Consider the following 27,414-nt stretch of genomic DNA (forward strand, 5'->3'; position numbering starts at 1 on the left):
TTATACCTCCCCCTTCACTAACCCTAAGCTTTGCAAACATTTCTATGTTAAGTCACAGGATATTCAACTTTTAATTAATTAAAAAAAAAACTTGAATTTAAACGCAATTCTATTTTCAATTGCACTGTAATTGAGTTTAATTAAACTCCAATTAAAGCGCAACCCTGTATAGGTCGCGTTTTAATCCAAACATAACGCAACTATATTAAAAGTTATTCCAATGTGTGCCGTTACAACGATATAGGAGACGTATACGTGCGTGTTAATCTAATATTTATTCAGACTACTACTACGTTACAGTTCCGTTATGCAAATGATATGTTCAGTCGAAAAGGCATGCAACACGTGTTGTGCGATAACATTATTTGTATCAATGTCGGCGGCGTTGTCAGAATGGCAGCAATCTGCAAAATACAATACATTCAAATGATTACGTAACATACGTCTTTGAACTGCTTTCACTAGATCGCCATTGAGTAAAGAGGATATAAACCACATGCCGAATTATGCACTTATGAATTGGCGACACGTTAATGATAGTCTCCTTGGTGTCAAAGTGTAGTTGTCAATGGAGTAATGCAAGGAAAAATGGATTTATTTCAAATATGCACGCGCCAACTAAGTTCGATCACTGAGCATATAGTATTATGTTATGATGTCAAAAACAATTTTTCCCCTATATGCGTTACTATAATACTATAGACTCATTTCACTTCGAGATATAAAACATGAACAGCACCTATATATTTGTAATCGACTCTAAACCCCGAATCTTGCACGTGACGTTATAACACATTTGAATTTGTGATGTGTTCTCGAGTTTAGCTGTTGTTTTAGTAGCCTTTCGGCCGGCGTTCCACTTCCAAACAACATAGAACGATATCAAGAAGTACTGCCCCTGGGATGGTAAAGTCGGTTGATCGCCAAATATGGACGATCGCAACATTATACATTCTCCAGTGTCAGTAAACTTGAAATCAATCAGTATGAGGTATTTATTTGAAATAAATCCTCTGTTCATATAGAACAAAATGTAATTAGCTTTAATGCTTTGACAACAATATTTTGTGGCGCTCGATAAAACTACGCATGTGAAGTTAATTGATGAATGTATGGTTTCTAAACGTCGCGAATGTAATAATCTCTTCACGCATACCTCGTTTTCCAAGGAACTGTAAATAGGAGTTGACAGGTCACTCATCGGGAATCCATACATCATTGCACATGTCATGAGAACAACAACTGATATCCTAGAGAAATCAATTAGACACTATGATATTTCATGAGAATTTGAATATATATGGTTTTCTGGTGCGCGTTATACACTCGAAAACAGTACACTGAAACCTATAAAAAGGATATGAGTTAGACAAAATGGTGGGTTTGATGAAATAGTCGGACAAAATATTATGTGACACTAAAACTCTCAAATAACCGTCTTTTGCTACAATGTGCTCATTAGTACTACACCTATCGAGACGAGTACTGTTTGAATGAGGAAACGTGGAATCAGAGGGAAATACAGATATTTAATGGATAGAAATGACCAGTTACTGAGCTGGACATGAGATATTGGGAAAACAAATAACCTCACAGAGAAAAAAAACCTAATGACGAAATAATAATCTTGTCTGACGCTTAACGGCGCCATGGAGTATGGGTCGTGATACAAGGAAATGATAACAATGAAATACCTACCGCTAGCATAGGCTCGTTGCAAAGTTGTTCGACCTTATGCTCATTCATACATCCCAGGTACATGTTACGCGGGGATCCCCCTGTGCCACTCATGACGCATGCGCCAAAAATGGTACAGGTGTCTTCGTTCCCGCATGGAGGATGACACTTACAAGTGACATCGGATGGCTCGATTACTGGCACGGATTCTATAACAATAAGGTCAATTGCTGGGAATTATATTAGTACACTCAAAGCTAATCAGTAGTCTGTAAATGTTTTTTTTTAAAAGGATGGCTTTTCAAATTACTCTATATAGCATCTACTGATTCACATTGCTATTATTCCAGTATTAGTTTATTCCATATTATATTAGAGCATTGTCAATACCAGCGAGTTTTATGACGTCATTGCCACAGATTATTCGCGATAATGTATTGCATTATTGAGCATCAAGGCCCCGTACCATGCATTGGAGTAGAATGTTGAGTTCGCAAAAAAAATAAAGAGACGGGCATTTAATAATAAGGGAAATTACGGGGTGAAAACGATTAAAATCAAAACTGAAAATGAATAACACTGAGCTATATGAAAAATAATTATTTATTTTTAGTTTACATGAAAAATGTCATTACCGCCATAACGACAAACACAAATCGTCGTCAGGCCAATCCCAACTTCGCGGTACCGACGCCCAACGCGTAAATAAACGTAGTTCACCAAAGGCAAACATGATGGCCCGTTTTATCGATGTCGACGAATCCCAGTTAAATGTGCTCTAAAATGCAAGAAATGAAAAAAAAATACTTCACACCAGACTAAATGGGGAGTATGTGTTACTCCACCAATTTTGAAGACCTTCCTGTCGTTGAGCTAGCCGACTTGCTGCGGGAATTTTACGCTTCACATCACTGGTCCTCCCGATCATCGCAAAATTAACATCATGTAGGATAGAGAGTTCGATGTTCGTCTATTTTTTGTCTACGTATTATGTTGAAATGACCGCTGCACACTGTATTGCGCTTGTGTGTGTGAATGGGAATCGTTGCGTGAACGCGTTGATGTTAAATACAGTATACAGATTACAAGGCCCATATAATGTAGACGCGATTCTGTTCTAGTATGTTCTAGTATTTGAAATGTTGTATTGTAGTATGAATAATTATAGTATTACTGGTGTGCATAGAGGTGTGGCCCGGTTATTTATATATGTTTTGAGATGTCCTAAACAAAAGTAGCTCTGTATTATGCGAATTCAGCTCGAGTAGATTAGCTGTCAATCGATTATGGAGAAGATGAAGGTGAATGAAAATTTAGAATGTCAACGATTACGCGAAACGCAAAGAACTATGGGGGTGGTAGATTATACAATGCAGTACAGATAAGAATTGAAGAAGTCACCGAAATGTGACGAGCTCGGGCTCAACTTAGTTGAATGAATGAGATTGACAATAGATAATAATATAACTTTTCAGCTACAGGTACAAATCCCACAATTCATATACTAGAACAATATGTGCAAAATACAAATCATTACTTGAATTTTGTACGAATATATTGATATCTCAAGTTAAAACTAAATACGAGGTTGTCTGTTGGAATATGCTTCTTTTTGGTGTAAACTGAAACTTTCTACTTGCTTGCCTATAATAATAACTAATAATAGTTACAAATCATTTAGTTGACATTTTGATTTACAGTCATTGTTATAAAATTTAAAAAATGTGTTTAACAACGGCGTATTTTTTTTAATTACTTTATGTGTACTTACTTTCGTATTTTGATTTTACAGTGAGTATTATTCACATTGTCCTTCAGAAATATTCATTCCCGCCAAATACAATATAGTTTGTTTTTTTTAAACTTATATAACTTCCATTATTCAGTCACGAATGTATTGTTTTTTAGTTGTTTATATGTTTGTTTTTGCATTTTTTGCCTAAATAAAACCTATGTTTTATTTGTACATGTGTCTACTTCACAACATGGTCATTGCATATGTGAAAAACGTGTATTAATGCGAGCTGATTTGTGTTATGAATGGCCGTGGGGTGAGCCGAAATACTACCATTCAAATCAAAAGGCAAATAGCTTATAAATAGTTTCAACAATAAATTACTAAACGGCTATTGACTTGCCCTTCCTGTTAATTTGACGAATGCGTACGTAAACTTACAACTCGGCGACGTAAATAATGTTGGTGGCACATGAAAGGGCGTAACACGAGGAACATAAATCACACTTACCGGGAAAACTCCCAGCTGATACACGTTGCATCAGCACCAGCAAAACCAACGTTGACAGGTACAATGTTTGCATTGTTGATTGTGTCAATACAGAGACGATAATGAAGAGAAATGGGATTATGGTGACATATTAATAGCATACGAAATGCAAAATTTAATTGAGGTATATTAAACTATCATAGTCATATTCCGGTATATTAAACAATTTGATGTATTTTTAATTGTTATTTTAATTACCGTATCAATTATTATTATTTTCACATTCACTTTAATGATGATTTATTGATCAATTTTAATTGAACCCCTTAATAGAAATTATAACTACGATAGCAGTCAGGTCTCTTAATCGAACATTTTATCTATATTGTAAAAATATAATTATTAAACTATACGCCAACCAACATAGATATGTTTTAGATTAGTTTAATGTATGTTTAACATAAGGTCACATTCATATCTCATATTTTTCATTTTTTGTGAAGTTTTACTTGTTAGAATCTGCATGAGTTAGTCCATGAAGAATATAAATGCTGACACATTCACTTTCTTTGATTAAATATAGAACCACTGGATTCCAATCATTTAGTGATAGTAACAAAACATATGGTTTGTACAAATATAATTTAAACCATCATCATAATATGTGTATTATATGCAAATTAAGCTCATTCATAGAAATAACTTGACACATTTTGGCTTCTCGAATGTCTATGGCATTGACATATGAAGTGATGTACATAGTGACATAGCCGTTGGTAATTGCCAGAGTTATTTTTTGGAAAGAAAATGAAATTTAGTTTCAAGGTCGGATATTTTGCAGTCTGTTTTCTTGATTTGATTTTGTTTCACGGTCGAAGATTGTCAAACGTAATTTATAATATGCGGCTTAGCCTTTAATAACATTCACCAATTTAGTGAAATGTTCTTTGGTTATCATATATAATGAAATGTTAAATTAAATTCCCTAATTCACACATTGCATGTAATCCATACTCAGCGGACTGATAAACATAACTTGAATGTAATTAAAAAATCAATTTCATTGAAATTAAAACAATTAAAATCTCCTTAGGGTAAGGTAACCATGCCTCTGTTCCAATTTTTAATTTCCCTGTAAATTGCACTCCAGTCCAGTCCAGTTATTATTGACATGCCACCCTATCACACAAAGACCCCCACCCCATGGCCACATATGAGTGTCCGTCTGGGGACATATTTTGTAAAGTGATGTACAGAAAATATGCCATGCATGTTCACCAGGGTGTAGCTTCCACATTCCACTTTACTGGGAATGATAGGTTATGCTGTGTGACTGTTTGATGTCGGTAAACTAACATATTTTCTTTATCATGTTTGACTTGCATAGTTTCATCCTCGGTCGGAGACAATCATTTGAGAGAAACTAAAATGCGACATGAAACAAAGCGGATACTGCATGATGTAATGATTCAAACAATGTTCAATTGCTGAGATGATATATGCATATGAGATGCATATATATATATATTGATAGTTCTAGTGAACTGTGAGTCAATTGCTGAGTAAGTTAACAAAGTCAAGCAATATGAGAAGTGTGTGTGGTGTCTGACCAGCCAAGCTATAATGATTACATGGCTGACTCCTACATGATGGAGAAAACACATCTTTATACAAGTATACGTTATGTTAAAAGTAAAAAGTCTGACCAGTGTAAGCTCTGTGTGTAATTTGCGTCGAGTTTAATCTTCTAAGGAAATCTGTACATCTAAAATGCCTGATATCAGTAGCAGTTTGTTTCATCAATGAGGCATATATTTGTGGCATAGTTCCCTAACCATGACTTGATATGGAACGCTTAAACACTAACAAATATACCAGTATAACCCCTAATCTGAAAGAAAAATTATTATAAACTTTGAATATTAATCTTCATGAATTTATTCGTTATTTTGGAGATGTTAATTATATTTATTTTCATCCAAAAACAATGTCTGAAAGTTGTTTTTCATACAAATTATGCGTCAGAAATGTTTAAGAACTTGGTGTAAGATGATAGAAAATATATATGATAATGTATATTATCAAAAATATTTACGTGATAGCTGCTCAAGTCACTAATGATTAAGATCGATTGTTTGTTGAAACTGATCGAACCACGCTTCGATGCCAAGACATCATGACCGAATAGTTACCAGTTTATTTTGTTGTCGATTCCAAGTCATAAACAACTTGGTACAATTTTATGTTCTTAAACAATATGTGTTTCGCCATATTGTGGATGTATTTATGAATGTTCTCCCTCCCGATTTTATATATGATACCACCATGAAAGCATTATAAACATAGTGAATGGGCCCTTAATACCCCCCCTCTGATACATGTATTTTGAATTTATTGATATATATTTTAAAAACACTTATACCTTGATACATATACATATACATATAAATGGCGTATAAATATTCATTACAGACGTATTACGAACATGTAAACACACAACACGGGAACGACGACAAATGCGGCTCACTGTAGATTTGGGGACATATTTATGAAACCTCAATAACGCAGCAGCCAACTAGACCTTAGTAGGATATGAAAATGCCTAGTAGCCAACTTCGAAATTGTCAACTTGAAACCTTGCTAAAACATCTTTAAATTTCAAACTCTCTTTATTCATTTTCAAAACTCTAACCAATTACAAAGCAGAAAAAAGACTCTAAGGCGTAAACCTTCAATCATAAAGCCAATCACACTAAGTACTGAATACGTCATATCTTTTGATTAATCGTTCACTACATTAATAACTATGAATATAAACTGTCAGAATGGCGACGATTATCTGGTAATTAGTTCCAAATCACTGAGCCAAGTTCGGTCCAAAACTTCATATAGGCCTACACGATGACAGACATAACACAGCAATTCGCTAATAATCAGTTAATTAAGTCGGTTAACAAATACGCAAAAACAAATTCATGACAGTACACTAAACGTCATTTTTCAGTTCATTTTTAAAGATTTTGTGATGAGTTGAATGTAAAATATGGGAAATGGTTATTTTCGCTGGACTTTATTTTCACTGATACATCCCTTCAGCAAAAATATTGAAAATAAATTCCAAGTGAAAAAAGTAATATACAGTATACAAGATAGCCGCCATCTTGGATAATACCTGACAGAACACTGTCCATCATGCAGCTACATGAATTACAATAGAGGCGATGTAACACTCAAACTGATGTAATTGAAATATGTTTTGAGGCATCAACAAGACTTAAACATTTGATATTTTTTAAATATATTTATGACCCATTTATTTCAGTAGATTTGGTTTATAAGCGATAGCTAAAATATTGTTGTATGGGCATTTCATGAAATAAGCTACGATTGGCTCAATAAAGCAAACACAGCTTCTCCACTCTCTACTGGACATCGGAAATAGACGTACCCAACCGTAGTTATGTGGACAACAAAGCATAAGGTAATTGAAACAAAACAAACGACTGACAACATTCGACAAAACAATCTATGAGAACAAAACTGACAATTAAATTAAACTACAGCGTCAAACCAGTAATATAAATAGCTTTTACAATAAGCTTATTCTCAATAACTTGCTGTACAGACTAATTTGTTTGACGTGAGAAATTTCGTTTCGTCTCAGTTTTGGTGATCGGTGTTGAAGCTCCATCTGCGCCGCGAATGTTGCATTGGTTTATTTTCAATGAACCCACACAATTTATCTGCATTGATTTATGTTATCCACCAGAAGTTGAAGTTTTAATTGAAACATATTGTCTATACCGTGATTGTTATAATCTTCATTGTATAACTTCGAATATTCTATATAATGTTACTTGTGTTTGTTTGGGCCAAGCAAAACACGTGAACGTTTTTTGGGTTTAATAACAAAAACAATTTACTATATAGGTGACAGAGTGTGACAATCCACTTTAAATTTGACATTTAGCAGCACTGTCTCCGAACACTGTCGCCTTTTCTGTTAACTTAATAAAGCCAGAGGCTGCAAAGGCGTGTCCTTCCAGAATTTATATCGTGTTTGTTTAGAAACACTACCGATCTTGTACACTTACAAAAGTATACCGACATACAACTAACGTATTTATGCACATTTGTGGTGTCAACGTTGTGACGACTTTCATTTAACTTTACACCTACCAAATGAAAACTTCAACATTTTCATAATTTATATTTATATTTAATTGAATCACAGAGACTGCGGCACGAAATTTAGCATTGGGGGATCTGTTAACCATGTTAAGTCACCTTACTAGGGGGGTCCGCTATTTCTTGCATTTTGAGGGGCAAGATAGGCATTCCGCTTCAACGGTGTCGCATCGACACAAATACACAAAGGGTTCCAGCTTAATTGTTTTTTGGGGCGACCCCCCTCCCCCCAATTTTTTTTTCAGAGGGGTGGCCTCCTGACCCCGGTGCCGCCGCCACTGGAATTAAGGCAAGTTTGTGTAACTTAAAGTGTGGTACAATTTATACTCTTATACCTTCCCATTCACTAACCGTAAGCTTCGCAAACATTTCTATGTTAAGTCACAGGATATTCAACTTTTATTTAATTAAACTTGATTTTAAACGCAATTCTATTTTCAATTGCACTGTAATTGAGTTTAATTAAACTCCAATTAAAGCGCAACCCTGTATAGATCGCGTTTTAATCCAAACATAACGCAACTATATTAAAAGTTATTCCAATGTGTTCCGTTACAACGATATAGGAGACGTATACGTGCGTGTTACTCTAATATTTATTCAGACTACTACTACGTTACAGTTCCGTTATGCAAATGATATGTTCAGTCGAAAAGGCATGCAACACGTGTTGTGCGATAACATTATTTGTATCGATGTCGGCGGCGTTGTCAGAATGACAGCAATCTGCAAAATACAAAACATTCAAATGATTACGTAACATACGTTTTTGAACTGCTTTCACAAGGTCACCATTGAGTAAAGAGGGTATAAACCACATGCCAAAGTATGCACTTATGAATTGGCGACACGTTAATGATAGTCTCCTTGGTGTCAAAGTGTAGTTGTCAATGGAGTAATGCAAGGAAAAATGGATTTATTTCAAATATGCACGCGCCAACTAAGTTCGATCACTGAGCATATAGTATTATGTTATGATGTCAAAAACAATTTTCCCCCTATATGCGTTACTATAATACTAAAGACTCATTTCACTTCGAGATATAAAACATGAACAGCACCTATATATTTGTAATCGACTCTAAACCCCGAATCTTGCACGTGACGTTATAACACATTTGAATTTGTGATGTGTTCTCGAGTTTAGCTGTTGTTTTAGTAGCCTTTCGGCCGGCGTTCCACTTCCAAACAACATAGAACGATATAAAGAAGTACTGCCCCTGAGATGGTAAAGTCGGTTGATCGCCAAATATGGACGATCGCAACATTATACATTCTCCAGTGTCAGTGAACTTGAAATCAATCAGTATGAGGTATTTATTTGAAATAAATCCTCTGTTCATATAGAACAAAATGTAATTAGCTTTAATGCTTTGACAATAATATTTTGTGGCGCTCGATAAAACTACGCATGTGAAGTTAATTGATGAATGTATGGTTTCTAAACGTCGCGAATGTAACAATCTCTTCACGCATACCTCGTTTTCCAAGGAACTGTAAATAGGAGTTGACAGGTCACTTATCGGGAATCCATACATCATTGCACATGTCATGAGAACAACAACTGATATCCTAGAGAAATCAATTAGACACTATGATATTTCATGAGAATTTGAATATATATATGGTTTTCTGGTGCGCGTTATACACTCGAAAACAGTACACTGAAACCTATAAAAGGATATGAGTTAGACAAAATGGTGGGTTTGATGAAATAGTCGGACAAAATATTATGTGACACTAAAACTCTCAAATAACCGTCTTTTGCTACAATGTGCTCATTAGTGCTACACCTATCGAGACGAGTACTGTTTGAATGAGGAAACGTGGAATCAGAGGGAAATACAGATATTTAATGGACAGAAATGACCAGTTACTGAGCTGGACATGAGATATTGGGAAAACAAATAACCTCACAGAGAAAAAAAAACCTAATGACGAAATAATAATCTTGTCTGACGCTTAACGGCGCCATGGAGTATGGGTCGTGATACAAGGAAATGATAACAATGAAATACCTACCGCTAGCATAGGCTCGTTGCAAAGTTGTTCGACCTTATGCTCATTCATACATCCCAGGTACATGTTACGCGGGGATCCCCCTGTGCCAGTCATGACGCATGCGCCGAAAATGGTACAGGTGTCTTCGTTCCCGCATGGAGGATGACACTTACAAGTGACATCGGATGGCTCGATTACTGGCACGGATTCTGTAACAATAAGGTCAATTGCTGGGAATTATATTAGTACACTCAAAGCTAATCAGTAGTCTGTAAATGTTTTTTTTTAAAAGGATGGCTTTTCAAATTACTCTATATAGCATCTACTGATTCACATTGCTATTATTCCAGTATTAGTTTATTCCATATTATATTAGAGCATTGTCAATACCAGCGAGTTTTATGACGTCATTGCCACAGATTATTCGCGATAATGTATTGCATTATTGAGCATCAAGGCCCCGTACCATGCATTGGAGTAGAATGTTGAGTTCGCAAAAAAAATAAAGAGACGGGCATTTAATAATAAGGGAAATTATGGGGTGAAAACGATTAAAATCAAAACTGAAAATGAATAACACTGAGCTATATGAAAAATAATTATTTATTTTTAGTTTACATGAAAAATGTCATTACCGCCATAACGACAAACACAAATCGTCGTCTGGCCAATCCCAACTTCGCGGTACCGACGCCCAACGCGTAAATAAACGTAGTTCACCAAAGGCAAACATGATGGCCCGTTTTATCGATGTCGACGAATCCCAGTTAAATGTGCTCTAAAATGCAAGAAATGAAAAAAAAATACTTCACACCAGACTAAATGGGGAGTATGTGTTACTCCACCAATTTTGAAGACCTTCCTGTCGTTGAGCTAGCCGACTTGCTGCGGGAATTTTACGCTTCACATCACTGGTCCTCCCGATCATCGCAAAATTAACATCATGTAGGATAGAGAGTTCGATGTTCGTCTATTTTTTGTCTACGTATTATGTTGAAATGACCGCTGCACACTGTATTGCGCTTGTGTGTGTGAATGGGAATCGTTGCGTGAACGCGTTGATGTTAAATACAGTATACAGATTACAAGGCCCATATAATGTAGACGCGATTCTGTTCTAGTATGTTCTAGTATTTGAAATGTTGTATTGTAGTATGAATAATTATAGTATTACTGGTGTGCATAGAGGTGTGGCCCGGTTATTTATATATGTTTTGAGATGTCCTAAACAAAAGTAGCTCTGTATTATGCGAATTCAGCTCGAGTAGATTAGCTGTCAATCGATTATGGAGAAGATGAAGGTGAATGAAAATTTAGAATGTCAACGATTACGCGAAACGCAAAGAACTATGGGGGTGGTAGATTATACAATGCAGTACAGATAAGAATTGAAGAAGTCACCGAAATGTGACGAGCTCGGGCTCAACTTAGTTGAATGAATGAGATTGACAATAGATAATAATATAACTTTTCAGCTACAGGTACAAATCCCACAATTCATATACTAGAACAATATGTGCAAAATACAAATCATTACTTGAATTTTGTACGAATATATTGATATCTCAAGTTAAAACTAAATACGAGGTTGTCTGTTGGGATATGCTTCTTTTTGGTGTAAACTGAAACTTTCTACTTGCTTGCCTATAATAATAACTAATAATAGTTACAAATCATTTAGTTGACATTTTGATTTACAGTCATTGTTATAAAATTTAAAAAATGTGTTTAACAACGGCGTATTTTTTTTAATTACTTTATGTGTACTTACTTTCGTATTTTGATTTTACAGTGAGTATTATTCACATTGTCCTTCAGAAATATTCATTCCCGCCAAATACAATATAGTTTGTTTTTTTTAAACTTATATAACTTCCATTATTCAGTCACGAATGTATTGTTTTTTAGTTGTTTATATGTTTGTTTTTGCATTTTTTGCCTAAATAAAACCTATGTTTTATTTGTACATGTGTCTACTTCACAACATGGTCATTGCATATGTGAAAAACGTGTATTAAAAATGCGAGCTGATTTGTGTTATGAATGGCCGTGGGGTGAGCCGAAATACTACCATTCAAATCAAAAGGCAAATAGCTTATAAATAGTTTCAACAATAAATTACTAAACGGCTATTGACTTGCCCTTCCTGTTAATTTGACGAATGCGTACGTAAACTTACAACTCGGCGACGTAAATAATGTTGGTGGCACATGAAAGGGCGTAACACGAGGAACATAAATCACACTTACCGGGAAAACTCCCAGCTGATACACGTTGCATCAGCACCAGCAAAACCAACGTTGACAGGTACAATGTTTGCATTGTTGATTGTGTCAATACAGAGACGATAATGAAGAGAAATGGGATTATGGTGACATATTAATAGCATACGAAATGCAAAATTTAATTGAGGTATATTAAACTATCATAGTCATATTCCGGTATATTAAACAATTTGATGTATTTTTAATTGTTATTTTAATTACCGTATCAATTATTATTATTTTCACATTCACTTTAATGATGATTTATTGATCAATTTTAATTGAACCCCTTAATAAAAATTATAACTACGATAGCAGTCAGGCCTCTTAATCGAACATTTTATCTATATTGTAAAAATATAATTATTAAACTATACGCCAACCAACATAGATATGTTTTAGATTAGTTTAATGTATGTTTAACATAAGGTCACATTCATATCTCATATTTTTCATTTTTTGTGAAGTTTTACTTGTTAGAATCTGCATGAGTTAGTCCATGAAGAATATAAATGCTGACACATTCACTTTCTTTGATTAAATATAGAACCACTGGATTCCAATCATTTAGTGATAGTAACAAAACATATGGTTTGTACAAATATAATTTAAACCATCATCATAATATGTGTATTATATGCAAATTAAGCTCATTCATAGAAATAACTTGACACATTTTGGCATCTCGAATGTCTATGGCATTGACATATGAAGTGATGTACATAGTGACATAGCCGTTGGTAATTGCCAGAGTTATTTTTTGGAAAGAAAATGAAATTTAGTTTCAAGGTCGGATATTTTGCAGTCTGTTTTCTTGATTTGATTTTGTTTCACGGTCGAAGATTGTCAAACGTAATTTATAATATGCGGCTTAGCCTTTAATAACATTCACCAATTTAGTGAAATGTTCTTTGGTTATCATATATAATGAAATGTTAAATTAAATTCCCTAATTCACACATTGCATGTAATCCATACTCAGCTGACTGATAAACATAACTTGAATGTAATTAAAAAATCAATTTCATTGAAATTAAAACAATTAAAATCTCCTTAGGGTAAGGTAACCATGCCTCTGTTCCAATTTTTAATTTCCCTGTAAATTGCACTCCAGTCCAGTCCAGTTATTATTGACATGCCACCCTATCACACAAAGACCCCCACCCCATGGCCACATATGAGTGTCCGTCTGGGGACATATTTTGCAAAGTGGTGTACAGAAAATATGCCATGCATGTTCACCAGGGTGTAGCTTCCACATTCCACTTTACTGGGAATGATAGGTTATGCTGTGTGACTGTTTGATGTCGGTAAACTAACATATTTTCTTTATCATGTTTGACTTGCATAGTTTCATCCTCGGTCGGAGACAATCGTTTGAGAGAAACTAAAATGCGACATGAAACAAAGCGGATACTGCATGATGTAATGATTCAAACAATGTTCAATTGCTGAGATGATATATGCATATGAGATGCATATATATATATATATTGGGAATTCTAGTGAACTGTGAGTCAATTGCTGAGTAAGTTAACAAAGTCAAGCAATATGAGAAGTATGTGTGGTGTCTGACCAGCCAAGCTATAATGATTACATGGCTGACTCCTACATGATGGAGAAAACACATCTTTATACAAGTATACGTTATGTTAAAAGTAAAAAGTCTGACCAGTGTAAGCTCTGTGTGTAATTTGCGTCGAGTTTAATCTTCTAAGGAAATCTGTACATCTAAAATGCCTGATATCAGTAGCAGTTTGTTTCATCAATGAGGCATATATTTGTGGCATAGTTCCCTAACCATGACTTGATATGGAACGCTTAAACACTAACAAATATACCAGTATAACCCCTAATCTGAAAGAAAAATTATTATAAACTTTGAATATTAATCTTCATGAATTTATTCGTTATTTTGGAGATGTTAATTATATTTATTTTCATCCAAAAACAATGTCTGAAAGTTGTTTTTCATACAAATTATGCGTCAGAAATGTTTAAGAACTTGGTGTAAGATGATAGAAAATATATATGATAATGTATATTATCAAAGATATTTACGTGATAGCTGCTCAAGTCACTAATGATTAAGATCGATTGTTTGTTGAAACTGATCGAACCACGCTTCGATGCCAAGACATCATGACCGAATAGTTACCAGTTTATTTTGTTGTCGATTCCAAGTCATAAACAACTTGGTACAATTTTATGTTCTTAAACAATATGTGTTTCGCCATATTGTGGATGTATTTATGAATGTTCTCCCTCCCGATTTTATATATGATACCACCATGAAAGCATTATAAACATAGTGAATGGGCCCTTAATACCCCCCCCCCTCTGATACATGTATTTTGAATTTATTGATATATATTTTAAAAACACTTATACCTTGATACATATACATATACATATAAATGGCGTATAAATATACATTACAGACGTATTACGAACATGTAAACACACAACACGGGAACGACGACAAATGCGGCTCACTGTAGATTTGGGGACATATTTATGAAACCTCAATAACGCAGCAGCCAACTAGACCTTAGTAGGATATGAAAATGCCTAGTAGCCAACTTCGAAATTGTCAACTTGAAACCTTGCTAAAACATCTTTAAATTTCTAAATAGTTTAGCTGCATACTAATTAGTTGCACGCTTGAATTCATTTCAGGCATGCCTGGTTATTTCGACAGTGGTTAATGGTTGTCAGCATCCTTTATTCTATGTTTTTGTCATATTACCTCAAACCCTGCAAATAGAAGTGTGCATGGAATCATGGGAAGAAACGCTGTACATTGTCGTATGATAACTGTCATGAAGGTAATTTGACAGGTCATACTTGTTTTCAACTCTGGAAGGACAGTTGGAATCTACCATGTGTGCTTGTGATTTACATAACAAAGGGTGTTTACAACTTTGGAAGAAGAATTGGAATCTACCAGGTGTGCTGTTAATTGAATAACAAAGAATGTTTATGATCTACTGAGTTGCTTACGTGACACACCTGCTAGCAAGATCACATTCTGATTGGCTCATGTAGAAACTCTGGTGGTGTCACTGAATCATGTCTATAAATTAGACAGACTGAGGACAGTTGGGGTCCTTCATTTCAACTTAGTATCCTGTGTGTGTTGCTACGATATTGTGAATCAAGTGATACAGGCTTCAACCATTATTCTGTGAGACTTGCATGAACTGTCTGCGATCTCCTGCTTCCAGCGGTGCCCTCCAGAGTAACAGCGTTCCTCTGCAAACAAGAATCCTGTGTTTCTCCGTTGTTGTGTTGCAGAAGCCATTGACTGTCGTCCATTTTTACATCCTGGAACTGCGAGTTATCACCAATGCACACTTCCCTAAGCAATCCCCCATTTTAGTGACTTTATTCATTGTATTTCCTGTGCTTCATTTCTTGTAATTATTTTGAGAGGTATTAAAGCCAGGAGCTTTAACTCGATATTTTGGTGTATGTGTATTTCATTTCCAGTACTATTGTCTTGTCTACCCCATTCTAGCAGTGAAAGAACCCCTCATCCAGTATGAGTTCTGTGGGTGGCCCTCTCAATTGCGATAAGCAGGCCTTACACAGTGACAATGCAGTTCACTATGTATATTGCAAAAGACCTATCAGATTTCAAAACAATAGTCTCTTCATTCTAATTAACCCTCGGTCACTATGCCATTGGCCTTTCAGTGCTCTATAATAATAATAAATAGACAAAGTTGCCTAAAATCAATTAAAAACTAAATTGTTTAATACACCAGAAGTTTAACAGTTCTTACCACCACGTGAAACCATTTTAACCATACAACAATGAACAGAGATCAGAAGTCAGTTCGCATATTCAAACCGAGGAACAATGAAATCACAATAGTTTGCACGCTATGGCACAGATCAGTACCCAAAATCACATCACAGTGGCTGTCCCGCCAAAAATATCAACGTATGAACAGAGATCAGAAGTCAGTTCGCGTTCGCATATTCAAACTTAGGAACAATGAAACCACATTTGTTTGCACGCTATGGCACAGATCAGTACCCAAAACCACATCACAGTGGCTGTCCCGCCACAAATATCAACGTATGAACGGAGATCAGGAGTCATTTCTCATATTCAAACCTAGGAACAATGAAACTATATTTGTTTGCACGCTATTGAACAGATCAGTACCCAAAATCACATCATAGTGGCTGTCCCGCCAAAAATATCAATGTTTGAACAGTAAGTGGCTTTTAAAAAACAATGATGTTGCATAATAGCTCAGGAAACTGTCTACAGACTCCATTCGGAATACCGAACAGGCCAATCAGAGACCATGATTTTTGTTAGTGTCCTCTGCGTCAAAAACAAAACAGATATAACGAAACTGATCTCAACTGTAGATGGCAATAGGAGAGACTTATTATTCAGAGAAAGATCTGATTATTATCTATTTGAAACAAAAAACAATGATTTATCTATGTTGAAAGTTTGACCAATCAGTTTGCCTTTCACAGTGCTCATTTCCACATATACAAATGCACCCGCCAATGTCAGACTTAACTCCCCTATCTATAGTGCGTCTCTATGAAACAAGTTTTAGGGTAAATATCCCAATCCCTGAAGCAATAAGATCACCAAAATCTAGGCAACATGTATGAGTTTCTGTATGAGGTCAGTGAATTTGAATCCAGCAAAACAAAAAACTGATATACGAATAAAACAAAATAAATTGACAATTGTCGCACTCCCCGGGGTGATTTGGATGGTAAAACTCATCCAAAATATGCCATACCTGCCACATATCGCCCGAGGAGGGAATGGGGAATCGAGAAACAGATTGACTGAAACATAGTAAGGGACTAAGTAAGGGGCCATGCAACCATTCTCATGGAGGGACCACAGGTCATAACTTGAGGTGAGCTAACCCCCTTCCCCGATATAAAAAAAAAAACATTCTCTTATAGAGGGACAACAGGTAATAACTTGAGGGGAGCTACCCCCTTTTCCGGTTTTAAAAGTCTATATTTTGATGTTTCCAAGGCCCAATGAATGCATTTGGGAGAGATAATTCTAGACCCTATCACAATAGCAATTAAAACAGCTTGTTTCATTATAAGTATCACTTCCCTGTCAAATTAATAGTTTATGCTTATTTGAATCTGAAGATAATTCCCCACAAATGCTAGAGGGCGCTATAGCTAAATATTTGTCTTGATTCACATCATTGAAACTGAATGCCCACAGTAATGTTTGTAGTTGTAATCCGGGTTGCTTTCCATAACACGCTCAGTGCACAGCATAGTTAAATAACACTTATGTAGCCCAAAACACACGAGTGGCTAATTGTATTGAAAGCATCCTGCTACAAGACATGGCTAAAATCTGAGGGTTTTATAAAATTCTGACCAGGGTCTAAGACATTGAGAAAAACAAAGAATTTGACGGTATGCGAGAAGCAAACAATTCCAGGAATAAAAAAACATCTTTTATCACATAACAACAAATGATACGTAACCTTGAAGATTCAAACTTCCATCCAATCAGAGAATTCCAAACAAAGTTGATTCCCCCCACAAATGCAAGAGGACGCCAGAACTGAGATTTTGTACCCGTTTTTGAGAGGCACATTCGTTGTTTAATTTTTTTGTATTTTTACATTGAATCACACTACTTTTCAAGAACGTTGGGGGTGTTTTAGTTTGGCAAATCAGTGTTTGAAACTGTCTGAAAAAATCACCCAAGACCAGAAATGGCTGCGTCAACTGGCTTGATCAACATTTTCTTAATTTTGTTTTCGAGAAAAACAAAACATTTGGTAAGTTTTTTCTTCTAATGCACACGCCGAGTATGTTGGGGCGCTTGTCTGCATTCGTGAGCTTTGTTTATGGATCACTGGGAACATCTGTATTTTAAATAATTACATATACAATCCGATCAATTCCATAGTCAGAGCAATGTTTTAAAGCGGGAGGACCGTCACCTACGCACGTGCAGAAATTGAGTCCCAAGCGATGATAACAACACACGCTAAAAACGCAAAGACTCGTGAGTAGACGCTTGTTTGTAAACAATGACACGCTATGGCCATCTGACGCATGCGCAGGTGACGACTTCCCGCTTTAAATAAATAGTAGTCAAAACAACACAATATTTGTAAGAGTTGTGTTTGTACATTTATGTGATTGACTGGCTCGTCGTGTTATACACTATTACAACCCTTTTATTGTGTGTAGTTATTTCCCTTCAATTCTGTGAAACATTGTATTTTTCTGACGTAAACTACCATGCTTTAAACCGAGATCATTTTTAGTGGTATATCTCTAGCTGGTATTAATAGTGACTACTATTCAAAAGACAATGTACCGTTTGGCACAAGAATCTGTGACCGAGAATAATTAAGATCAAATATCACATAACGCACCCTTTACCTCTTTGAGCGTTTTGAACATCACTTAAACAAATATTACACAGTCGTTTACTGTTTTTGTAGATGTCTCTCCTAATAAGAATATTGTAAATAATCAGCTTTTAACCTTTTTACGAACATTAACCACTAAGATGGGTAATATGGGTGACTAATATTTATTATCAAAATAATCTACAGAACACAACATTATTCCACAATGTACTGATCATTTGGGTATATTAGGTCACCATGTGACTATGAATGTACACTAAACGTCATTTTTCAGTTCATTTTCAAAGATTTTGTGATGAGTTGAATGTAAAATATGAGAAAAGGTTATTTTCGCTGGATTTTATTTTCACTGATACATCTCTTCAGCAAAATATTGAAAATAAATTCCAAGTGAAAAAAGCAATATACAGTATACAAGATAGCCGCCATCTTGGATAATAGCTGACAGAACACTGTCCATCATGCAGCTACATGAATTACAATAGGGGCGATGTAACACTCAAACTAATGTTATTGAAATATTATTTAAGGCATTAACAAGACTTAAACATTTGATATTTTTGAAATATATTTATAACCCATTTATTTCAGTAGAATTGGTTTATAAGCGATAGATAAAATATTACTTCTCATCTGTTTTCTGTACCAATCTCTACTGGACATCGGAAATAGACGTACCCAACCGTAAGGTAATTGAAACAAACGACTGACAATATTAGACAACACAATCTATGAGAACAAAACGAACAAAACTGACAATTAAATTAAACTACAGCGTCAAACCAGTAATATAAATAGTTTTTACAATAAGCTCATTCTCAATAATTTGCTGTACAGACTAATTTGTTTGACGTGAGGGATTTCGTTTCGTCTCAGTTTTGGTGATCGGTGTTGAAGCTCCATCTGCGCCGCGAATGTTGCATTGGTTTGTTTTCAATGAACCCACACAATCTATCTGCATTGATTTATGTTATCCACCAGAAGTTGAAGTTTTAATTGAAACATATTGTCTATACCGTGACTGTTACCATCTTCATTATATAACTTCGAATATTCGATATAATGTTACTTGTGTTTGTTTGGGCTAAGCAAAACACGTGAACGTTTTCTCGACGTAATATATTATATATAGCTTGACACACTTGGGTTTAATAACAAAAACGATTTACTATATAGGTGACAGAGTGTGGCAATCCACTTTAAATTTGACATTTAGCAGCACTGTCGCCGAACACTGTCGCCTTTTCTGCCAGAGGCTGCAAAGGCGTGTCATTCCAGAATTTTTTTTTTTTTTTTTTTTTTTTGGTTTAACTATCTTTTATTCCATACAATAGAAATTCTTTACAGCACAATGTCAACATACAACAAATGTCACAGCTAGTATAACCCATACAAAATAGACACTGAATACCCATTAACAATTGAAGTCTCCCTACTTGTCCAGGAAAATAGACATTGTATGTCTTCTATTTGAAATTTCTAACTCTATCTTCTGCGTGTAACGTATGTCAGATTTTATGAGATTAAGGCATGGTAGTTCCTTTTTTAATTTACACGTATAGATATTTCTTTTAATAATTATAATTATATGGTTTAGTGGAGGGGAGAAGTCCTTGTCTCCTAATATAATCTGTTTTGCTGACAATGTTCTTGGGCATCCTAGTTTTGTTCCCCATAGATTAAAAATTGATGTCCAGAGGACTTTAATAGACTCGCATTCAACAAAAAGATGCACTAGGTTCTCGGTGGTACCATGACAAAATGAGCATAAATCTGACGATACTAATGGTGAATTCATATGGAATAACATTTCATTTGTGTACAGGATAGTGTGGTTTAATTTCCACTGAAACTCCCGTAGTTTGCTGCATAGAGTTACCAAAAAAGGCATGGAATAATGAAATTCCCAATCCTTGTTATCCAGATTACACAAAGTATTAAGAAAGAGTTGACTTTTGGGTGTTGTAAAAACATGGGAGGTGAACAGCTTACGTAATTGCTTTTGGGTGGTCTTTTCAAGTATAATTATTTGTTCACCGGTGACTAGACTAATAGGAGGCTCTGGACGTACACACATTGCACGACTATTCCTCCAGTCTAATGGCAGTGCAGAGATAATGCCATACCACTGAAGTAGCTGAACATAATTGAGCCCTAGTGCCTGGAAATTAGCCCAATTTTTAATTTTACCATTTGTGTCAAATATATCTGCAATATAAATTATTCCTGCATTAAAAAACGCTCTGTAAAAGATACTTTTATTTTGAATGAGGATATTTTTGTTATTCCATATGATTTCATATTCATGCGAGATGTTTTTATTAGGCCCAACTTCACTCCACTGTTTTAGTAAAGTGTAATAGAATAATGGGAGTTTAACATTGAGTAAGTCAACAGAAAAATTACATTTAAAAATGAAATCTCCTCCCACATATTCCAGGTAATTGGTAAAAAATAATTTCTAAGGGTGAAATTTGGGAGATAGGTATCGTTTTACCCACCCAACATTAATGGCTTTTTGCATTGCATGTATATCAATCATACCCAAACCTCCGTGGCATATGTCTCCTATCAGTGTGCTGCGTGCTACTCTATCGTGTCCTTGCCATTCCAGAATTTATATCGTGTTTGTTTAGAAACACTACCGATCTTGTACACTTACAAAAGTAACCCAACATACAACTAACGTATTAATTTTATGCACATTTGTGGTGTCATTAATTTTATGCACATTTGTGGTGACGACTTTCATTTAACTTTACACCTACCAAATGAAAACTTCAATATTTTCATAATTTATATTTATATTTAATTGAATCACAGAGACTGCGGCACGAAATTTAGCATTGGGGGATCTATTAACCATGTTAAATCACCTTACTAGGGGGTCCGCTATTTCTTGCATTTTGAGGGGCAAGATAGGCATTCCGCTTCAATGGTGTCGCATCGACACAAATACACAAAGGGTTCCAGCTTGTTTTTTGGGGCGACCACCACCCCCCCCCCCATTTTTTTTTTCGGAGGGATGGCCTCCTGACCCCGGTGCCACCGCAACTGGAATTAAGGCAAGTTTGTGTATCTTAGGGTTAGTAAATGGGGAAGGAAGGGTAAATTTATACTCTTATACCTCCCCCTTCACTAACCCTAAGCTTTGCAAACATTTCTATGTTAAGTCACAGGATATTCAACTTTTAATTAATTAAAAAAAAACTTGAATTTAAACGCAATTCTATTTTCAATTGCACTGTAATTGAGTTTAATTAAACTCCAATTAAAGCGCAACCCTGTATAGGTCGCGTTTTAATCCAAACATAACGCAACTATATTAAAAGTTATTCCAATGTGTGCCGTTACAACGATATAGGAGACGTATACGTGCGTGTTAATCTAATATTTATTCAGACTACTACTACGTTACAGTTCCGTTATGCAAATGATATGTTCAATCGAAATGGCATGCAACACGTGTTGTGTGATAACATTAGTTGTATCGATGTCGGCGGCGTTGTCAGAATGGCAGCAATCTGCAAAATACAAAACATTCAAATGATTACGTAACATACGTTTTTGAACTGCTTTCACAAGGTCACCATTGAGTAAAGAGGGTATAAACCACATGCCAAAGTATGCACTTATGAATTGGCGACACGTTAATGATAGTCTCCTTGGTGTCAAAGTGTAGTTGTCAATGGAGTAATGCAAGGAAAAATGGATTTATTTCAAATATGCACGCGCCAACTAAGTTCGATCACTGAGCATATAGTATTATGTTATGATGTCAAAAACAATCTGCCCCTATATGCGTTACTATAATACTATAGACTCATTTCACTTCGAGATATAAAACATGAACAGCACCTATATATTTGTAATCGACTCTAAACCCCGAATCTTGCACGTGACGTTATAACACATTTGAATTTGTGATGTGTTCTCGAGTTTAGCTGTTGTTTTAGTAGCCTTTCGGCCGGCGTTCCACTTCCAAACAACATAGAACGATATCAAGAAGTACTGCCCCTGAGATGGTAAAGTCGGTTGATCGCCAAATATGGACGATCGCAACATTATACATTCTCCAGTGTCAGTAAACTTGAAATCAATCAGTATGAGGTATTTATTTGAAATAAATCCTCTGTTCATATAGAACAAAATGTAATTAGCTTTAATGCTTTGACAACAATATTTTGTGGCGCTCGATAAAACTACGCATGTGAAGTTAATTGATGAATGTATGGTTTCTAAACGTCGCGAATGTAATAATCTCTTCACGCATACCTCGTTTTCCAAGGAACTGTAAATAGGAGTTGACAGGTCACTCATCGGGAATCCATACATCATTGCACATGTCATGAGAACAACAACTGATATCCTAGAGAAATCAATTAGACACTATGATATTTCATGAGAATTTGAATATATATGGTTTTCTGGTGCGCGTTATACACTCGAAAACAGTACACTGAAACCTATAAAAAGGATATGAGTTAGACAAAATGGTGGGTTTGATGAAATAGTCGGACAAAATATTATGTGACACTAAAACTCTCAAATAACCGTCTTTTGCTACAATGTGCTCATTAGTGCTACACCTATCGAGACGAGTACTGTTTGAATGAGGAAACGTGGAATCAGAGGGAAATACAAATATTTAATGGACATAAATGACCAGTTACTGAGCTGGACATGAGATATTGGGAAAACAAATAACCTCACAGAGAAAAAAAAACCTAATGACGAAATAATAATCTTGTCTGACGCTTAACGGCGCCATGGAGTATGGGTCGTAATACAAGGAAATGATAACAATGAAATACCTACCGCTAGCATAGGCTCGTTGCAAAGTTGTTCGACCTTATGCTCATTCATACATCCCAGGTACATGTTACGCGGGGATCCCCCTGTGCCACTCATGACGCATGCGCCGAAAATGGTACAGGTGTCTTCGTTCCCGCATGGAGGATGACACTTACAAGTGACATCGGATGGCTCGATTACTGGCACGGATTCTATAACAATAAGGTCAATTGCTGGGAATTATAATAGTACACTCAAAGCTAATCAGTAGCCTGTAAATGTTTTTTTTTAAAAGGATGGCTTTTCAAATTATTCTATATAGCATCTACTGATTCACATTGCTATTATTCCAGTATTAGTTTATTCCATATTATGTTAGAGCATTGTCAATACCAGCGAGTTTTATGACGTCATTGCCACAGATTATTCGCGATAATGTATTGCATTATTGAGCATCAAGGCCCCGTACCATGCATTGGAGTAGAATGTTGAGTTCGCAAAAAAAATAAAGAGACGGGCATTTAATAATAAGGGAAATTACGGGGTGAAAACGATTAAAATCAAAACTGAAAATGAATAACTCTGAGCTATATGAAAAATAATTATTTATTTTTAGTTTACATGAAAAATGTCATTACCGCCATAACGACAAACACAAATCGTCGTCTGGCCAATCCCAACTTCGCGGTACCGACGCCCAACGCGTAAATAAACGTAGTTCACCAAAGGCAAACATGATGGCCCGTTTTATCGATGTCGACGAATCCCAGTTAAATGTGCTCGAAAATGCAAGAAATGAAAAAAAATACTTCACACCAGACTAAATGGGGAGTATGTGTTACTCCACCAATTTTGAAGACCTTCCTGTCGTTGAGCTAGCCGACTTGCTGCGGGAATTTTACGCTTCACATCACTGGTCCTCCCGATCATCGCAAAATTAACATCATGTAGGATAGAGAGTTCGATGTTTGTCTATTTTTTGTCTACGTATTATGTTGAAATGACCGCTGCACACTGTATTGCGCTTGTGTGTGTGAATGGGAATCGTTGCGTGAACGCGTTGATGTTCAATACAGTATACAGATTACAAGGCTCGTATAATGTAGACGCGATTCTGTTCTAGTATGTTCTAGTATTTGAAATGTTGTATTGTAGTATGAATAATTATAGTACTACTGATATACATAGAGGAGTGGCCCGGTTATTTATATATGTTTTGAGATGTCCTAAACAAAAGTAGCTCTGTCCTATGCGAATTCAGCTCGAGTAGATTATCTGTCAATGGATTATGGAGAAGACGAAGGTGAATGAAAATTTAGAATGTCAACGATTACGCGACACGCAAATAACTATTGAAGTGGTAGATTATACAATGCAGTACAGATAAGAATTGAAGAAGTCACCGAAATGTGACGAGCTCGGGCTCAACTTAGTTGAATGAATGAGATTGATAATAGATAATGTTATAACTTTTCAGCTACAGGTACAAATCCCACAATTCATATACTAGAACAATATGTGCAAAATACAAATCATTACTTGAATTTTGTACGAATATATTGATATCTCAAGTTAAAACTAAATACGAGGTTGTCCGTTGGAATATGCTTCTTTTTGGTGTAAACTGAAACTTTCTACTTGCTTGCCTATAATAATAACTAATAATAGTTACAAATCATTTAGTTGACATTTTGATTTACAGTCATTGTTATAAAATTTAAAAAATGTGTTTAACAACGGCGTATTTTTTTAATTACTTTATGTGTACTTACTTTCGTATTTTAATTTTACAGTGAGTATTATTCACATTGTCCTTCAGAAATATTCATTCGCGCCAAATACAATATAGTTTTTTTTTTTTAAACTTATATAACTTCCATTATTCAGTCACGAAGGTATTGTTTTTTAGTTGTTTTATATGTTTGTTTTTGCATTTTTTGCCTAAATAAAACCTATGTTTTATTTGTACATGTGTCTACTTCACAACATGGTCATTGCATATGTGAAAAACGTGTATTAAAGAATGCGAGCTGATTTGTGTTATGAATGGCCGTGGGGTGAGCCAAAATACAACCATTCAAATCAAAAGGCAAATAGCTTATAAATAGTTTCAACAATAAATTACTAAACGGCTATTGACTTGCCCTTCCTGTTAATTTGACGAATGCGTACGTAAACTTACAACTCGGCGACGTAAATAATGTTGGTGGCACATGAAAGGGCGTAACACGAGGAACATAAATCACACTTACCGGGAAAACTCCCAGCTGATACGCGTTGCATCAGCACCAGCAAAACCAACGTTGACAGGTACAATGTTTGCATTGTTGATTGCATCAATACAGAGACGATAATGAAGAAAAATGGGATTATGGTGACATATTAATAGCATATGAAATGCAAAATTTAATTGAGGTATATTAAACTATCATAGTCATATTCCGGTATATTAAACAATTTGATGTATTTTTAATTGTTATTTTAATTACCGTATCAATTATTATTATTTTCACATTCACTTTAATGATGATTTATTGATCAATTTTAATTGAACCCCTTAATAGAAATTATAACTATGATAGCAGTCAGGTCTCTTAATCGAACATTTTATCTATATTGTAAAAATATAATTATTAAACTATACGCCAACCAACATAGATATGTTTTAGATTAGTTTAATGTATGTTTAACATAAGGTCACATTCATATCTCATATTTTTCATTTTTTGTGAAGTTTTACTTGTTAGAATCTGCATGAGTTAGTCCATGAAGAATATAAATGCTGACACATTCACTTTCTTTGATTAAATATAGAACCACTGGATTCCAATCATTTAGTGATAGTAACAAAACATATGGTTTGTACAAATATAATTTAAACCATCATCATAATATGTGTATTATATGCAAATTAAGCTTATTCATAGAAATAACTTGACACATTTTGGCTTCTCGAATGTCTATGGCATTGACATATGGAGTGATGTACATAGTGACATAGCCGTTGGTAATTGCCAGAGTTATTTTTTGGAAAAAAAATGAAATTTAGTTTCAAGGTCGGATATTTTGCAGTCTGTTTTCTTGATTTGATTTTGTTTCACGGTCGAAGATTGTCAAACGTAATTTGTAATCTGCGGCTTAGTCTTTAATAACATTCACCAATTTAGTGAAATGTTCTTTGGTTATCATATATAATGAAATGTTAAATTAAATTCCCTAATTCACACATTGCATGTAATCCATACTCAGCTGACTGATAAACATAACTTGAATGTAATTAAAAAATAAATTTCATTGAAATTAAAACAATTAAAATCTCCTTAGGGTAAGGTAACCATGCCTCTTTTCCAATTTTTAATTTCCCTCTAAATTGCACTCCAGTCCAGTCCAGTTATTATTGACATGCCACCCTATCACACAAAGACCCCCACCCCATGGCCACATATGAGTGTCCGTCTGGGGACATATTTTGTAAAGTGGTGTACAGAAAATATGCCATGCATGTTCAAAAGGGTGTAGCTTCCACATTCCACTTTACTGGGAATGATAGGTTATGCTGTGTGACTGTTTGATGTCGGTAAACATATTTTCTTTATCATGTTTGACTTGCATAGTTTCATCCTCGGTCGGAGACAATCATTTGAGAGAAATTAAAATGCGACATGAAACAAAGCGGATACTGCATGATGTAATGATTCAAACAATGTTCAATTGCTGAGATGATATATATATATATATATATATATATATATATATATATTGCTGAGTAAGTTAACAAAGTCAAGCAATATGAGAAGTGTGTGTGGTGTCTGACCAGCCAAGCTATAATGATTACATGGCTGACTCCTACATGATGGA

At 35.2% G+C, this 27,414-nt stretch overlaps 3 protein-coding genes across 3 annotated transcripts; all 3 read right to left on the bottom strand.

Annotated features, from left to right (window-relative positions):
• Window positions 1-256: 256 nt before the first annotated feature.
• On the bottom strand, window positions 257-4,023 carry LOC146739349 (uncharacterized). Its single transcript, XM_085502925.1, has 4 exons — window positions 3,924-4,023; window positions 1,699-1,886; window positions 1,157-1,250; window positions 257-404 (listed from the first exon to the last, which is right to left on the bottom strand). The coding sequence occupies exons 1-3, from the start codon at window positions 3,994-3,996 to the stop codon at window positions 1,194-1,196; spliced, it is 318 nt and encodes a 105-aa protein (XP_085359051.1). The 5' UTR covers window positions 3,997-4,023; the 3' UTR covers window positions 257-404; window positions 1,157-1,193.
• Window positions 4,024-8,668: 4,645 nt separating this feature from the next.
• Window positions 8,669-12,440, bottom strand: LOC146739350 (uncharacterized). The gene is made up of 4 exons (XM_085502927.1): window positions 12,341-12,440; window positions 10,113-10,300; window positions 9,569-9,662; window positions 8,669-8,816 (listed from the first exon to the last, which is right to left on the bottom strand). Exons 1-3 carry the CDS (start codon window positions 12,411-12,413, stop codon window positions 9,606-9,608), a joined length of 318 nt encoding a protein of 105 aa, XP_085359053.1. The 5' UTR covers window positions 12,414-12,440; the 3' UTR covers window positions 8,669-8,816; window positions 9,569-9,605.
• A 9,698-nt stretch (window positions 12,441-22,138) lies between these two features.
• On the bottom strand, window positions 22,139-25,908 carry LOC146739351 (uncharacterized). Its single transcript, XM_085502926.1, has 4 exons — window positions 25,809-25,908; window positions 23,581-23,768; window positions 23,038-23,131; window positions 22,139-22,286 (listed from the first exon to the last, which is right to left on the bottom strand). Exons 1-3 carry the CDS (start codon window positions 25,891-25,893, stop codon window positions 23,075-23,077), a joined length of 330 nt encoding a protein of 109 aa, XP_085359052.1. The 5' UTR covers window positions 25,894-25,908; the 3' UTR covers window positions 22,139-22,286; window positions 23,038-23,074.
• Between the last annotated feature and the right edge of the window lie 1,506 nt (window positions 25,909-27,414).

This window comes from Saccoglossus kowalevskii, chromosome 8 (assembly GCF_978046115.1).
Source record: "Saccoglossus kowalevskii chromosome 8, keSacKowa6.1, whole genome shotgun sequence".
NCBI lineage: Eukaryota > Metazoa > Hemichordata > Enteropneusta > Harrimaniidae > Saccoglossus > Saccoglossus kowalevskii.